Below are 14,986 nucleotides of genomic sequence, written 5' to 3' on the forward strand. Positions count from 1 at the left end.
GACTTCATGGATGAACTACAACAGGCACAACAACAAGACCCAACACCACCTAACTGTCCACACAACAAGCATTACATCCCAGATAAACTCAAGAAAAGACAAAGAATCATTCAATGGGTCCATACCTCCCATTAGTACAGGTCATCCCGGCATCTCATGCACTCTCCATCTCCTCAAATTCATTCTGGTGGCCTTTAATGACCAGAGATGTAGCCAACTATTTAAAATCCTGTCATGTTTGTCCACAATTGAAAACTCCTAAGGAACTCCCCTCTGGCCTCCTCAAACCTCTACCCATGCCACAACGTATCAAACTTTATCAAAAATTTATGACGGGGCCTCTTGTGGTATTTAGGTCTGTAGAAGTGTTTCAAAACTTCTTTAGATCAGGCAATCGAATCGCCTGAATTGTCTGATTTGCGCTGAGATGCTACAACCTGTTCTTTAAATATACTCTTGTCGACAGGCCCATGTTATTTTTTTTTTTTTATTGACAGAAAGGACTGGACAGACCCAAGGAAACAACAGGTTGGAAAAATGAGTTCAAAGACCTACAATGAACAAATGTAATATCAAAAGGTATACGTTCTGTCCACTCATATTGCAGCTTAACATTTAAAAGGCATACAGTCAAAACTCGGGTGTCAAAAAGAAGGGACTTCTATATTAATGCCTGGCCTAGAGCAGATTTGCAGATTACCCTGTTTGTATTGAGGTGACTGTACATGATGAGAGGACTCTGAAAGCCTGGGGGTGAGATTTCAGGGAGTGGACCTTTGCCATAGTATGGATGAACTATAAACACAACCTGAATGGCCTGGTGAGAGAGACGTTATTGGCAAACAGAGACAATCTTTCCAAGAGCCTTACATTTACAGCCTCTGGAAAAAAAAAGTGTTATATCCTTTGTGTCCAAAGGCTGGAAGGACAAGCGGAAAACACATAACAGGAAACTGGATATCTTGAGAAACTATTACCGGGAGATGTCATTCTCGCAGATAGAGGCTTCATTGTCAAATATACAGTAGGCCTGTATTGTGCACAGTTGAAAATACCAGCATTCACCAAAGGCAAGCAAGCAGCAACTGCATCTAGTTAAAAATGCTCAATACCCTGCTGAAAAAAACCAGCACCAAAACCTACCTAACCAGCATATGTTGTTTTTTTTCAGCAGGGTAGTAGTGTAAAAAACAACAACACCCTTTCACCTTGTCAAAATCATTTCTGCAAAATTTCAGCTATTTTTAAAACATGGCCCCTTTAATGGCAGGGAGCTCTACTCGCCCCGCCCCCCTTCTGTGGAATTATGTTTACTTTAGCTGCATTTAGGCGCGTTTATCGGCGAAACTTGCCAACAAGCACATTATTAAGAAAGGCCATTTGCAAAGATGCATAAAAAACCCTTACACTTACTTCTGCTGTGGGTGAAGCTGCATCAGGAACGATTCGAACGAAAATAGATGCATATGTAGAACGGGATTGGCGCTTTCTATTTAAAAACAAAAGTAGCCGGCTCAGATGTCAGGAGTAAATGACTACTGCTATGTTCATTATTACATCCAACAACAGAACACCTCAATCGCTCAATTAGAGTCTTCCTCTGCACATGAGTCACACAATGAGGAGCGTATTTAGACCGTTTCAGCTCGGTGAGGGCGGGGCTAAGGTAAGACGCTAATGTCAATCAAATGTGTTTCGTCACAACGGCAAGAAGCTGAGAATGAACTGATCTTAGCAAAGGGTACTGTCTAATGTTGTTTATTAAAACTGACATTTAACAAAAAGAGGCAGAGTTGTGCTTATTGTCACGCTTTATTATTAATCGCTACTTTCCGGCATACACCATGTATGGCAATTAAGGGTACTGTTGGCGGTAGAAATACAAGTTGGATCAGAGTGTTTGGTCCCAAATCACACTGTACTGTACTGTACTGACCTGTATCGCTTGGTGGAAACGAGCCATAAAATAATAACACAGAATACTATATGCACAATGTTAGATTTGGATTGGTCTTGTCTGAACGATACCCGATCCCACAGAAAATGGCAGTATTGAAGCTGATAGCAATACTTAGTATAGGATCAGTGCATCACTAAATGTTTCTCAGTGGAAACATACAAGGAGAACAGCAGATGACCCATGTCAGCCAAATGTGGAAAGGGTCAAATATGGTCAAGTGTGTGAAAGCTTGTGCTGTTCCTGTCTGACTTACATCTTTCTCCTCCCTTTTCTTTCTCTCTGTCAGATTTGGCGTGAGGGTGAGGGTGGGAGAAGAGGTATTTCCACCAGGAGTTTCTAATTCAAAAAAAAAAAAAAAAAAAAATCCAGGCAGCCAGCAGCCCTGGTCTTCCTGGATTCAATCCGGAGAATGGAGGAAGAACAGGTGAGAGACTCATTAAAAGCACAGAGTCTGATGACAGAGAGAGAAACAGGAAGCTCTAGCAACATGGAGATTGAATTCTCCACACTGATTCTCAGAGTCTCCACTCAGACAGAAACTCAGTTTGAGCTCTGCGTTTCTCTCTGCTCCTGTGATGTTCAGCTGATATGATCCCCAGAGTCTGTTTTGTAGAGCGCTTTTCACAATACAAACCAAAATCACAATACAAATTAAAGTTTCTACATTACTGGACCTGTTCAACAAAGTGTGCAGAACAAATATTTTTAAACTCCTTAGTTTTCTTTCCTCAAGTCTCCCCTCCTGAGTGTTTTTAAATCAATGGATTTTACTTTTATTTTTTAACTTTGTTTTAAACCCCTCCCCTCATATCTTAATTTATTGCCCCTCCTATACCCTAATTATATTAAATGAACTTATTATATGAATGTTTTTATCTCCCTGCCCTGTTTATGTATTGATAAAATAATTTTACATCAGATCATATCTCTGTATGTGTGTGTATAAGTGAAGTAAAGAGTGAAAAAAGTGTGTGTCTATCGTGGAAGAGATCGATGACTACAATCATTCCAGCAGATCTCATAAAGTCCTCAATCACAGCACTGCAATATATCACTCACATCCATTCATTCATACATACAGTAAACACACAGATCAAAGACAATTAAAGGCCTGTTTCAGACAAAAATGAATATACATTCTCAAAGGACTTGTTTCTCCTCAAATGAATGAAAGCTGAGTTCTGTTTTCTGAGTAACAGTGAGAATCTCTCTCATGTTTGTGTTGCTAACAGTAGCCTGGACTCATTCAGACCCATAGAGTCATTCGCTTTAAGACAGAGAACATCAGAACTATTATCTGTGATCAGAGGATGGGGTTTTTACACAGAGATCATGAGGAGGAGATCGCTGTTCCAGAGATGAATCTGCTGTCAGAAACATTTGACACTAAAACTCCATTCCTTTCCCCGATAACACGTCATCTGATTTTCACGGTTTCTTATTTTTGTTTAAATACTTAACGTGCTGAAAGAAACTATTGTATGGTTTTCTACTGGGTCATTTGGTGCTTTAAAGCCCATTTCACAAACAGACACTCACAGACAGTGTGTCAGTGTAGTGGTAAGTCATGAGTGCTAACGTAGCCTTTTTTTATTGATTGTTTTGTTTTTTCCTCAAGGCAGACATAATCAAAGCAGCTGCTGAGAAAAACAGATTATGGAGTTGTCGGGGTACTAAGAAACTTCAGGTCTACCCAACAGAAAGAATTGAAACCAGTTTAAAGAGAAAAAAGGGCAAAGATGAAGAGCTGAACGGAGCGAGTCATGATCTCAGCGGGTGAAGCTACTGCCTAAGAAGACCAAAGACCCGTGGAAACATCAGAAACAATGTCCAATCCCATTGAATGTGAATTCTTTTAATTTAATAAACTTGTTTTCTTAGGTCCGCCTGGTTCAACTTGGTCTCATCTGTGTCTTTTAGGTCCTTTTATGCTCATGGCTTTCAAAGAAGAACTGTGAACAGATACTCTGACCTCAAGCTTGTGAAACTTCAAAAAGTTTTTGTGCTTTCTATGAACTTTTGAACCCACTGGTTGCTCCTATATGGTATTATCTTAAGTCTGTTAAACTTCACTTATTTCTGTCATTTGGTGCTTTAAAATGACAGCTTTCCTTGATATGGTTTCAAGAGCACAGTGAAACCTTAATTGTAAAATCTCCAGTGTTTTAAATAAAGGCCCAATTGATCAGTAATGATTGTGAAATGATGCTGAAACGTAAGGAGAGCTGCTCAATGATCTGGATCAGTGTTGATCACAGTCAGACTGGAGTCTCTTCTGTTGGAAAATGAGTGTGATGAAAGTCTGAACTTCATCCAAACATCAAGAGACACATCTCTACTGAATCTACAAAAGAAACAAACTAAAGCCCTCAAAAGAAGGGCATCTTTCTGACTCTTTTCTTTCATTCATCTTATCTTTCTTCTAACACACATTGACTCAATATTGACTCTCATTCCTCCATCACACTCTCAGACTCTTTTCTCTTCCAGTCAAAAACAAATGGAGCTTTTCTAACGTCTCTCATTGATGTCAAACACCTGCCGACACTAATTAAACCCCGTTAAGATCTACTCATTAACTAGCACTTCACTTACCCAGGTAGCAAAGAATTCTGGCCCAGATTTGGCATGAAGCCGGCACAGCTGGCATTCAGTCGGCACTGGCATGAGGCATGTGAACCGAACATGGCCCGGTTATGGGGGAGATTGGACCGTCTTTAAGGTGGCAAACAGGACATGGGCCAGTGGTTAAGTGTATTATTTGGCCCACATATAAAATATAGAAATGTGGCCCACATATGTGTGGCCAGACTTATCCCATAGTTAAAATGCAATTTCAGATATTTCATAATTAATAATATTTTCATACAACACAGCTTTTCCCCTATTCCTGTTTGCAGCGTGGGTTTATTTTCTCTAGTCTCTATCAACAAGGTTTAATGAATTTTATGAAACAAAATAAACTTTAAATTTATACATTCGGCTACATTTAATCATTTAGCAAACACTTTTATCCAAAGAGGTTTACAATAGAGGACAATATAAGTAAGCAATATTGTGCGTTAGTGTGAAAGGTCAAAGCAAGATAGAATAGAACTTTAATTGATTGATTGTCTTATTTCATGCACAAGATAAGGCCAATTTGCTCATGTGGCACACACACACACACACACACACACAAAAAAATACACCAATCAGGTCGCATCTAGAAAAGCGCGCCCAGATAGCGCGCCTAAAACGCAATGCTTCATGGGTTTGTAGTTGTACATCATTGTAGTCTTTACACTCAATCTTGTACTTTTTTTTTCTTTTTTTTAAATATTTTTTTTTTCAATTGAAACTGTGTAATCTTGCGATTTAGCCGATTTAGTTAATGGTTTAGAACGCTTCAACCCAAATTAAAAATATATATAATTTGATACTTCCGGATCCAGCGCCACCGCAGTTTAAGCAGTGGGCGGGCAGGCAGTGGCACTGATGCACTTGAGGCTGCACTTCACTAACGGTTGCGACTTCTTACCGCTAGAACAAAGCGAGCGAGGTTTGGTAAGTAATCATTTTGAATTTTACAGTTAGTATGAGTTAACATAGTCGGACAGTTAAATGTTAAAGATGTGCCACAATGTATAATCGTAGATGTTATTTAAAATGTTGTAATTCACTAAATGTGCGTCGATAACATTTATCATTAGATGACATCAGACATCTTTATTTTATATCACAGGCTCAGCCATTTATTTATTTAAATTTAAGTGACATACACTGATGGATTAACATACAAAAATGTGTAGCAGCAATTCCCAGCAAACACAGAACGTTGGCACAACGTACCCAACCTTCTAACAACGTACAACATGGCCAGAAGGTCGCCATAACTACGTTGTGTGGTGAAGCTACGGCATTGTCACAATGTTGACATTGAACTACTGTTCAGGGCCGTTAAGGTTATTATTAAAAATGTAATTGTCAGAACGTCGGCCGTTTCTCAATACCAAGTACGTAACTTACTTTTATTCTGCAAATAGAACGTGCGTTCTTGATAGGGTCACTCAGTTGCTCTGGCTACTCCGGTTATCCTATAATATTTTCCGCAACAATACAATTGAAATATGGTGTAAAACAGAACTCTGCCTCTTTTCGTCAACAATACAACAAAATATGTTATAGGCTAAAACACCACTCTGCCTCTTCATTTAAAAAAATCTTAAATATATTAACCCCTTCAGACCTGATTTTTTTTCACTGAACAAATTTTTTTTTACCCACTTGATTTCTGCTCATCTCCAACACATAAATGAGTCTAAAAAAGAAAGATTTGTGCCAACTCATTTTTAATTAGATTTTTCTCATGTCCACTACTGAAGAAAAACGAAAATCCTAATTTTTACACCATACATACCATATCATTGCACTGCACATGAGATGCATTTTATTCAATTATCTGCTATACACAGTCATGCAGAATATCTCTGGCAGATTTACACATACTGGTCTGGCATGTACTGTATATGTATACTCATCACTACTGGTAAATTAGAAGGAGAGAGATCAATCTCATTAGTTTTCACTTTTACTTTAAGTAGTTAATGATCATTTTGCTTTGAGTCATTATTAAATGTTACTTTTTTTTATTAATACATTATCTTTACTTTTTATATTTTATAAAAAAATTGTGGTCAACTGATGTATTTGCATGAGAACATTTTTTTTTTAGCTTTAATAGTTGAAAGCCATGATGTTTTAGGCTTTATTTGAAATATCTAAATAAAACTTTTAAATGGAATTGAATTACAAGCCTTTATTGTCTTTGTGTGTTTCTGCATACAGTGAAATTAGGAGCATGACTCTTGACTGGTGTTAGAAAAAAAACATGTAATACAGACAATATATGAGACTAGAGACTACAGACTGTACAGTATCATTATAAAAGTATGTACTACAACCGACAATATTTATAATAATTCTGCACGTTAACTTTACATGTATTGATCATAATTGACTTTTTCCTCTTCTTTTTTTATTAGTAAAAGTGACTTGTAAACACAACTTTGTTTCCCATCAGACAGATGTTATATTGTGACATAGTATTATGAAGTAAAACAGCTTTCTTCTATTTTAATAGACATTAAAAATGGAATTTATTTCTGATCAAAGCTGAGATATTTTTAACTGAAATTTTTATTTTAACATCATTACTCCAGTGTTCAGTCAGTGTGACATGATCCTTTAGAAACCACTATATATATACGGAATATACTGCTTTATTATCAGTGCTGGAAACAGTTGTGTTGCTTAAAATTTTTCGATACCTGAGAGTTTTTTTTTTTTTCCGAACAATATTACATATCTAATATGTTCAAAATTTTGGAGTCAGTAAATTTTTATTCTTTTTTTATTTGAAAGAAGTTAATGCTTTCATTCACCAAGGATATATTGAATGAATAAAACATGATAGCATAAATTTATGTTGTTAGAAAAGATTTATATTTTGACTAAATGCTGTTCTTTTTAACTTTTTATTCATCAAAGAATCCTGAAAAAAATAATCACATAAATATCCAAAAATATTTATAATTCTAATGAAAAATTAGGCTACTTACGATTGGAGTAACAGCTGATGAAAATTCAGCTTTGTATCACAGGAATATTGTAATAACATTTTGCTGTATCATAGTTTTTTTCTGTATTTTTGATTAAATTAAAGCAGTCTTGATGACTTCTAAAAAAACAACAACATTGGGATCAGTAAGACTTGTAAAGTCACCAAGGCTGAATTACTGAATAAGAACAGTAACATTATGAAATATTTTAACCATTTGTGATAATAATTTATTTGAATAAAAATGTGAAATGTAAACATTTATAATGGCAAAGCTGAATTTACATTATTATTCCAGTCTTCCAGATCATTCAGGAATCAATATGCTGATTTGCTGTTTAAGAAACATTTCAGACTTCATCAGTGTTAAAAACAGTTGTGTACCATTATTTTTTCAGTATTCTTTGATTCTTTTACAAAGAAAAAAAAACAGCATTTAGCTGAAAAAGAGCTGAGCAAAAATACTTGGCAATAAAGCTCAATCTGACTTAGTGGGTGGAGAAACCAGCTGTTTTGTGCCATGAAACTGGTGTTAACTTGTATTTGACTCTTTTTCCCTTAGACCTGATGGGGCTGAAAGAGGAGAGTGAAGAACTGAATAAAATGGAGGATAAATATTACTATGTGGAACATGACGATTTCATAACTGGAGAAACTTCTGCTTGCTCACAGACTAAAAAGTCTTCCTCACGAAAAAGAGTTCGAAAGAATGGAACTAAAAAGGGTTTCACTTGCCAAGAGTGTGGCAAGACATTTGACCAAACTCGAACCCTTAACGGCCACATGAAAATTCACACTGGAGAGAAGCCTTACATCTGCCAACAGTGTGGAAAAACATTCTCTAAGAAAGAAGGCCTTACAGTCCACACAAGAACTCACACTGGAGAGAGGCCTTACACTTGCCCTCACTGCGGACAGGGTTTCATACATAAAGGAAACCTAAACACTCATGTGCGATGTCATTCTGGAGAGAGTCCGTTCACCTGCCAACAGTGTAGAAAGAGCTTCTCACGCAAAGACAGCTTTAAGAATCACATGAGAATCCACACAGGAGAGAAACCGTATATTTGTGGTCAGTGTGGACATAGTTTCAGGTGTAAAATAACCCTTAGTAAACACATGAAGATGCATTTAAGAGAGAACTGTTTTAGATGTCAGCAGTGTGGAGAGAGTTTCACCGACAAGAAATTGCTTAGGAATCATGTCAAATCTCACATTGGAGAAAATGCTTGCATGTGCCTCCACTGTGGAAGAACTTGCACACACAAAGCAGTCCTCGAGGTTCACCTGCGAGCTCACACCGGAGAGAAACCTTTCTGTTGTCCTCAGTGTGGGAAGAGTTTCACAGTTAAAGGAAACCTTAGGACTCACATGAGGATTCATACTGGAGAGAAACCATTCAAATGTCTTCAGTGTGAGAAGAGTTTCACGTATAAAAGAGACCTGAAACTTCATTTGCAAACCTATGGAAAGAAATGCTCTGGCCTTAGCCAGCTATGAGGTCACAGAGGTTTGGTCCTCTCTAAATGATTCATGTTCAGAAAAAAAAATTTCAATACTATTAAAACTGTAGCATTTAACACTAGTTAACTGTGTACAACAGTAGCTTACAGAATGAAATGAAATATTCAAACACTGGCCATCTAGAAGTCTATTCTATTTCATTCAGTATCCCTGATGATAAAACAGCTAAAACCAGCCTAGACTGGTTGGCTGGTTTTAAGAGGGGTTTTGGTCACTTTTCCATCCTGGCCAGGCTAGTCCGGCTGGTCTTAGGTGGTCAGGCTGGGAAACCACCTGAGATAGGGCCGATTGCAGAACAGCAGAACCATACGTCACAGCAGTCACACGGCAGCAGCGCCACGGCAGCAGGCTCAGACGGTAGTGGGCGGAGTCTCCATCTGAGATCGAAAGTGGGTGAAAATAATGATCAACTTATATTTTTCTATATATTTTTAAACAGTATAAACTGAGTACAAAGCTCAAACAAAAAACAAAACAAAACTTGAGCAATAGAATGTTTTTATTTAGTTAAACCATATTTTTTACCTAATCATTTCAGTATTAACCAATTTTTCATTGTACATAATACCATGTACTATACACTATACCCATCATAAACTGGATTTTCCAAAAAATATTACAAAATCAAACAAAACATATAGCACAGAAGGCACACATTTAACAACAATAATAACCACACATTACTCGCCTAACTAAATTAGTTTAAACCTAAAATAAATCAAAACTCTTTAAACATGCAATTAATCCAGAGGCATGATTTGTTCACACACTCATTAAGGAAATGTCCATATCATCCTTAAATTCAAAGTGAAACATGAAGGGCTCTTTGGCCAGCAGACTCTCATCATTTGTTTCTGCCATTATAAAAGTTCATTATGTTGCTGCACATGAAATATAACGCGAATAACATTAAATACATATTTTTTTATAAGGTTACACACTGATTATTTATAACTTAAACCCCATTTTTCTACCCATCCGTTGGTCGCGCATATACGCCATGTTTGTAGTTTTTTTACACTTTTTATGCGTATTTGTAGTTCTAATCAAATCCTCGTTCAACACGCAATGTGTTGTGGGCAATATAATAGCCGTTAGAGTGCGCATTAATCCGTACTTCGAATTCTAAAGGTAAATTGTAGTAGACCGTCCGGAAATCTTTGGAATACTTTTTAGGACATACCAATTCTATTTTCGAATACTATTTAGGACGGATATTTTGTGGGACCTGATTGGGCTGCAGCAGGAGACTCCGCCCACTACCGTCTGAGCCTGCTGCCGTGGCGCTGCTGCCGTGTGACTGCTGTGACGTATGGTTCTGCTGTTCTGCAATCAGTCATTATTGAACCACCTGCTTAAACCAGCCATCCAGACTAAGCTGGTTTTAGCTGTGTTTTTGTTTTTTGTTTTTTCTTCAGCAGGGATATAAGTTAAATTCTCACAAAATCTTGCTAAAAACATCCATAAGAGCACTAGACAAAGTTATCATCTATATAGTGATAGTTATTAATGAAAACCTTAAAGGGATGGTTCGGAGTAGAATTGACTTCATTGCTATGCACTCCGAAGCCCATGTAAATACCCCATTCGAAGTTTTTTTTTTTTACCTTAGTCAAACATTTATGGAGATTTTAGAGTTTTTCGATTTGCTTGTTACAGGAGTGAATGGTACATGCGATGTATCTCGTAAAGTGCACCACTAAACGTGTAAGTAATCTTACCAAACTTGTACAGTAGTGTAAATAGGTAATGTACTCACAAAACGCTGCATCAGAACATCACATGTAACATTCACTCCTGTAACAAGCAATTCGAAAAACTCTAATATAAAAATATTAGTAATATAATAATATAATAAAAAGAAACAAATCCTCCTATTTCAATGAACATTTCACATGTGCTGTGTCACACACCTTCAAAGCAAACACACCACATGACGTAGCATCCTTCTGCAGTGGGTGAGGCTGACTTTCACCCACCTTCAGTCTCAGATATGCATTTATTATCTTGGCAAAATGAAAGTAATTATTAATATGTTGCATGAAAGTCTTCTGACACACACACCCCCCAATAAAAATAAAAAAACCTCACTCTCCAACTCCTTCCTGGGGCCGATCTGTAGAATGTCTTGATAAAATAACTTGTAGTGTCCCACTTTGGACAGCAGTTCATGGCTATCATTTCCAGCCCATGCACTTTGGATACCTAGAGAATAAAAATTAAAAAATAAACCACCCACAACCTGACTATTAAAATTCAGACCAACATTGATTACAACATGTAATATTTCATCAGTACTAACAGCTATGTACTGCATCCTTTGGCGACAGCTGGTATAACCATTGCTACAGTAGTGTGGGACACAGGAGAGTTAAGTTGCATTGATAAGTCCAATGGAGAAAGAGTGATGTGTAGGTCAAGGGTGTTGTCCAGTTTCTTTTTGTCTTTTAAGTTGGGGTTCATGTAGAGTAAGTCTGTGGGGTAACTGGGGTGTGTCTTCCTTAAAGGATTTAAGGTGGGCTGTACTAATTTTGGGGGATATGGAACCCTTCTTATCCCTCAGATCTGCACTCTTGTCTTTTATGCCTATGATTTCATATGGTCCCGGTCAGCTGCGCTCGAGCTTGCCCCCCTTCCTCTGCTGGGTCCTTATATTTTTCTGTAGGACCTTTTGGCCTACACTGAATGGTGCCCAATTTGCCACTTTCTGTCTCCGCTCCTGTTTTCTTTTGACATTGTACTTCACTATGTGGTCAATTTTTTCCTTAAGAGAAATGGCACAAGGTTTGTGATTTGCACAAAGCAATTATGGTTCACTACTTAATATACACAACTTTTTCATGCATACAAAATTTGGTTAATTTAGCAAGCTACAAACCTGGATGTCAGTGCCTTGGTCAATGAGGTTCCTCTTTGGTGCCCCAAACCTGTAAAAGAAGTTGATGCAGCGAGAGACAACTGGAGCAGATTTATTTGATATTGCATAGGCCTCGGCCCATTTTGTGTAATAGTCAACCAGGACAGAAATGTATTCGTTGCCTTTGACGGTCCTGGTGACTTTACCCACTACTAGGTCCATAGCCAGCAGTTCCAGAGGCTTGTCCACCTTAACATTAAATGAGCACAAAAAATACATTTAAATTCTGTGAACATAATCTGTGACACATTCTCTTTAAATTCCCGTGAACAAGCTTACATACACATATTGGGATGTACTTGGGCTCCTGTTTGATGGACGACCTGCTGAACTGGCACTGAACACAATGTAGAACCTGATATTTAGAAAGAAGCACATGAGAAATACAATCGAAAACAATCCATTTGTATCTCAGGGCAAATTTGAAAAGATGCAGATGGCCGATAGACATAACGATGCTGAGCTGGAATCGCGATCCTCCACCCCGCCCCCGCCGTAGCAGCAACCCGCTTGCGAAAAACACACACTTAATCACACTATATAGCCAAATGAAATGCATGCTTTCAACTTCCACATCTAGAACATATTATTCTCTCTAATAAAGGCAGGAATGTCTTTCTGATTGCATTTTTATTATGTCGAGAACAGTTCATCCAATCGATTTTTGCTGTGGACCCAAGGGAGTGCAGTGTTGCATTTTGGTGCAATATGGACAAATGTTCAGAATTAATAAATTGTAAAGAACATTGCAAGTTGGAAGCGGCGCGCCTCACACAGGCAGAGCTTGCTTCGAGAACAGACACTGCCCTAGTGATACAAAACACACAGGTCTGTTAAAGGTGCCACAGGATGGAAAACTGCATTTAACTTGGCATAGTTAAATAATAACAGTTCAGTACATGGACATGACATACCATGAGTCTCAAACACCACCATTCCCTCCTTATATAAATCTAGTGTTTGCAAAAGACCACCGAAAAATAGGTCAATTCCAACATAACACTGACTGTTATGAAACTTTCCCGGGATCGTTAATAGTTACGCCCCCAACATTTGCATGGCCCAATCATCATTAACGTCAGCACATCAGTAAAACAAGGCAAGCCACTGAAGGGACACGGTTAGCTTAATGCTAGCGCTAGCCTGTTACATTGCAATACATAGGATTTCACTTACCACATAAACAGAGAGATGACTGTGCTGATGATGGTGAATGATGGAGAAATAACTGCGCTGATGATGGCGAATGATTTACAGATCTGGAGTATCACTGACAAACAGCTGAACTTGTGTGGTAAGCACCCATACAGAAATGTAATATATGTGCTTATATGAAATACCCTTATATTAAATACATGTTCTAAATATGCCATATCCATATATGATTCCTATTAGAAAATGGAACAATTTCATATATTGACATATAAGTCTACTCCATACAAAAATATATGTTTACGTATGTATAATACATGTATTGCCATATATGGAATGTATATAATTATTAATACATGTGAGATATATGTTTTTTTTATAACGTTATATACAAATTAGACACATGCATGAAATATATGGTTTCATATATTTAATATTTTAATATGTGATCCTTGATCTTTAAATACAGGTTGTAGACAAAAAAATTTTTTGACCCATGCAATGTATTTTTGGCTATTGCTACAAATATACCCCAGCGACTTAAGACTGGTTTTGTGGTCAAGGGTCACAAATGTTAAATGGTACAGTAAGCTACACAAAGAAACATCTTTATTGAAACAAAATTTATTTAAATAGGAAAAAAAATGTTACTGACCTGCACAATCAAACAAAAAAGAAACAATGACATATATAACTGATCAAAACACTGAACAGGCATAAGAAACAGAACATCAAGGTCTACAGGTCGGTATTCCCACAGCTTGGTTAGTTTTTGGTTTATTGCCATCCCCAGTTAGCCTGGCGAGCCAGACTTACATCAAGATGTTTAGTCTGGAAACTCTCCATAGACGCGGCTTACTCCGAGGGGCGGGATAAACGGTTGTCTCTCAAAATCCCTATGCACGCAATAGGATAGCGCTTCAACCAATCAGAGCAACGAAGAAGGTGACGTAGTCTAAGCTTTTTCCGTATCCAGTCGGCAAAACTCCAAACACATCTTCCTTTTTAAAAAATGACTTAAGTGCCGTTCTTTGCTCGTTTCTTAAAGAAAAACTTAACTCCAAGTCCTCCAGAGTCGCGGCCAAAGCCGATTCGAAAGACCGCTGTTCGACAGCTGCAGCCGCCATTCTTTGTTTTTCAAGTGGCAGCCGTCGCAACTCTGTCGTCATATGTTAAGCCTGCCCCGCCTACTCTATACGTGTTGTGATTGGCCTGACCCAATTTGGGTTTTTGCAGCTAGAAGGTCTATTGAGAGTGTCTAGACCCACCTGGCTGCAAAATAATTTTTGCTGCCGCTAGGGTGCGTCTAGATTTCTAGGCTAATCCCCAGTAAGCCCCGGGTGAAGAAATTTCTGGATTCCAGCATCTGTAAAAAAAATAAAATAAAAAAAAAAGAGAACGAAAAAAAGATAAAAGTTAGACTTTTATAAGATAATTACAATACATTTTCTGAACCATGTGCTTGATTTTAGTCAACATGATGATAAATGAAAAATAAAACCTACTTAAGTCTTGCAATCCAACATTTTACCAAAGTTTAATTTTGCTTTTTAATTAGAACTTTGCCTATATCTTAAAGTGATAAACTACTTTAAGATGACAAATATATGGAGTATTAAACATAGTTGGAAAAGTTAAACATTATTTTAAAACGGCAGAGTACTCACTATTTATGTAATAATTATAAGTTGTAGTTGTAAAATATTCCCAGATACCACAAGGACATGGCAGAACAACAGCGCACAGCCTGCATGCCCATTCAAATAATATGTCTCTATATGTTTCTTAAAAAATATGGTTGCTAACATGCTACTAAATGGGACTACAGGCCCTG

The 14,986-nt window shown here is 37.5% G+C and overlaps 1 protein-coding gene across 1 annotated transcript; it reads left to right on the forward strand.

Annotated features, from left to right (window-relative positions):
• Positions 1 to 8,125: 8,125 nt before the first annotated feature.
• LOC141337832 (uncharacterized) lies at positions 8,126 to 9,156 on the forward strand. Its single transcript, XM_073843415.1, has one exon. The coding sequence runs from the start codon at positions 8,127 to 8,129 to the stop codon at positions 9,057 to 9,059; it is 933 nt and encodes a 310-aa protein (XP_073699516.1). The 5' UTR covers position 8,126; the 3' UTR covers positions 9,060 to 9,156.
• The last annotated feature ends 5,830 nt before the right edge of the window (positions 9,157 to 14,986 follow it).

This window comes from Garra rufa, chromosome 7 (genome assembly GCF_049309525.1).
Source record: "Garra rufa chromosome 7, GarRuf1.0, whole genome shotgun sequence".
NCBI classification, from domain to species: domain Eukaryota; kingdom Metazoa; phylum Chordata; class Actinopteri; order Cypriniformes; family Cyprinidae; genus Garra; species Garra rufa.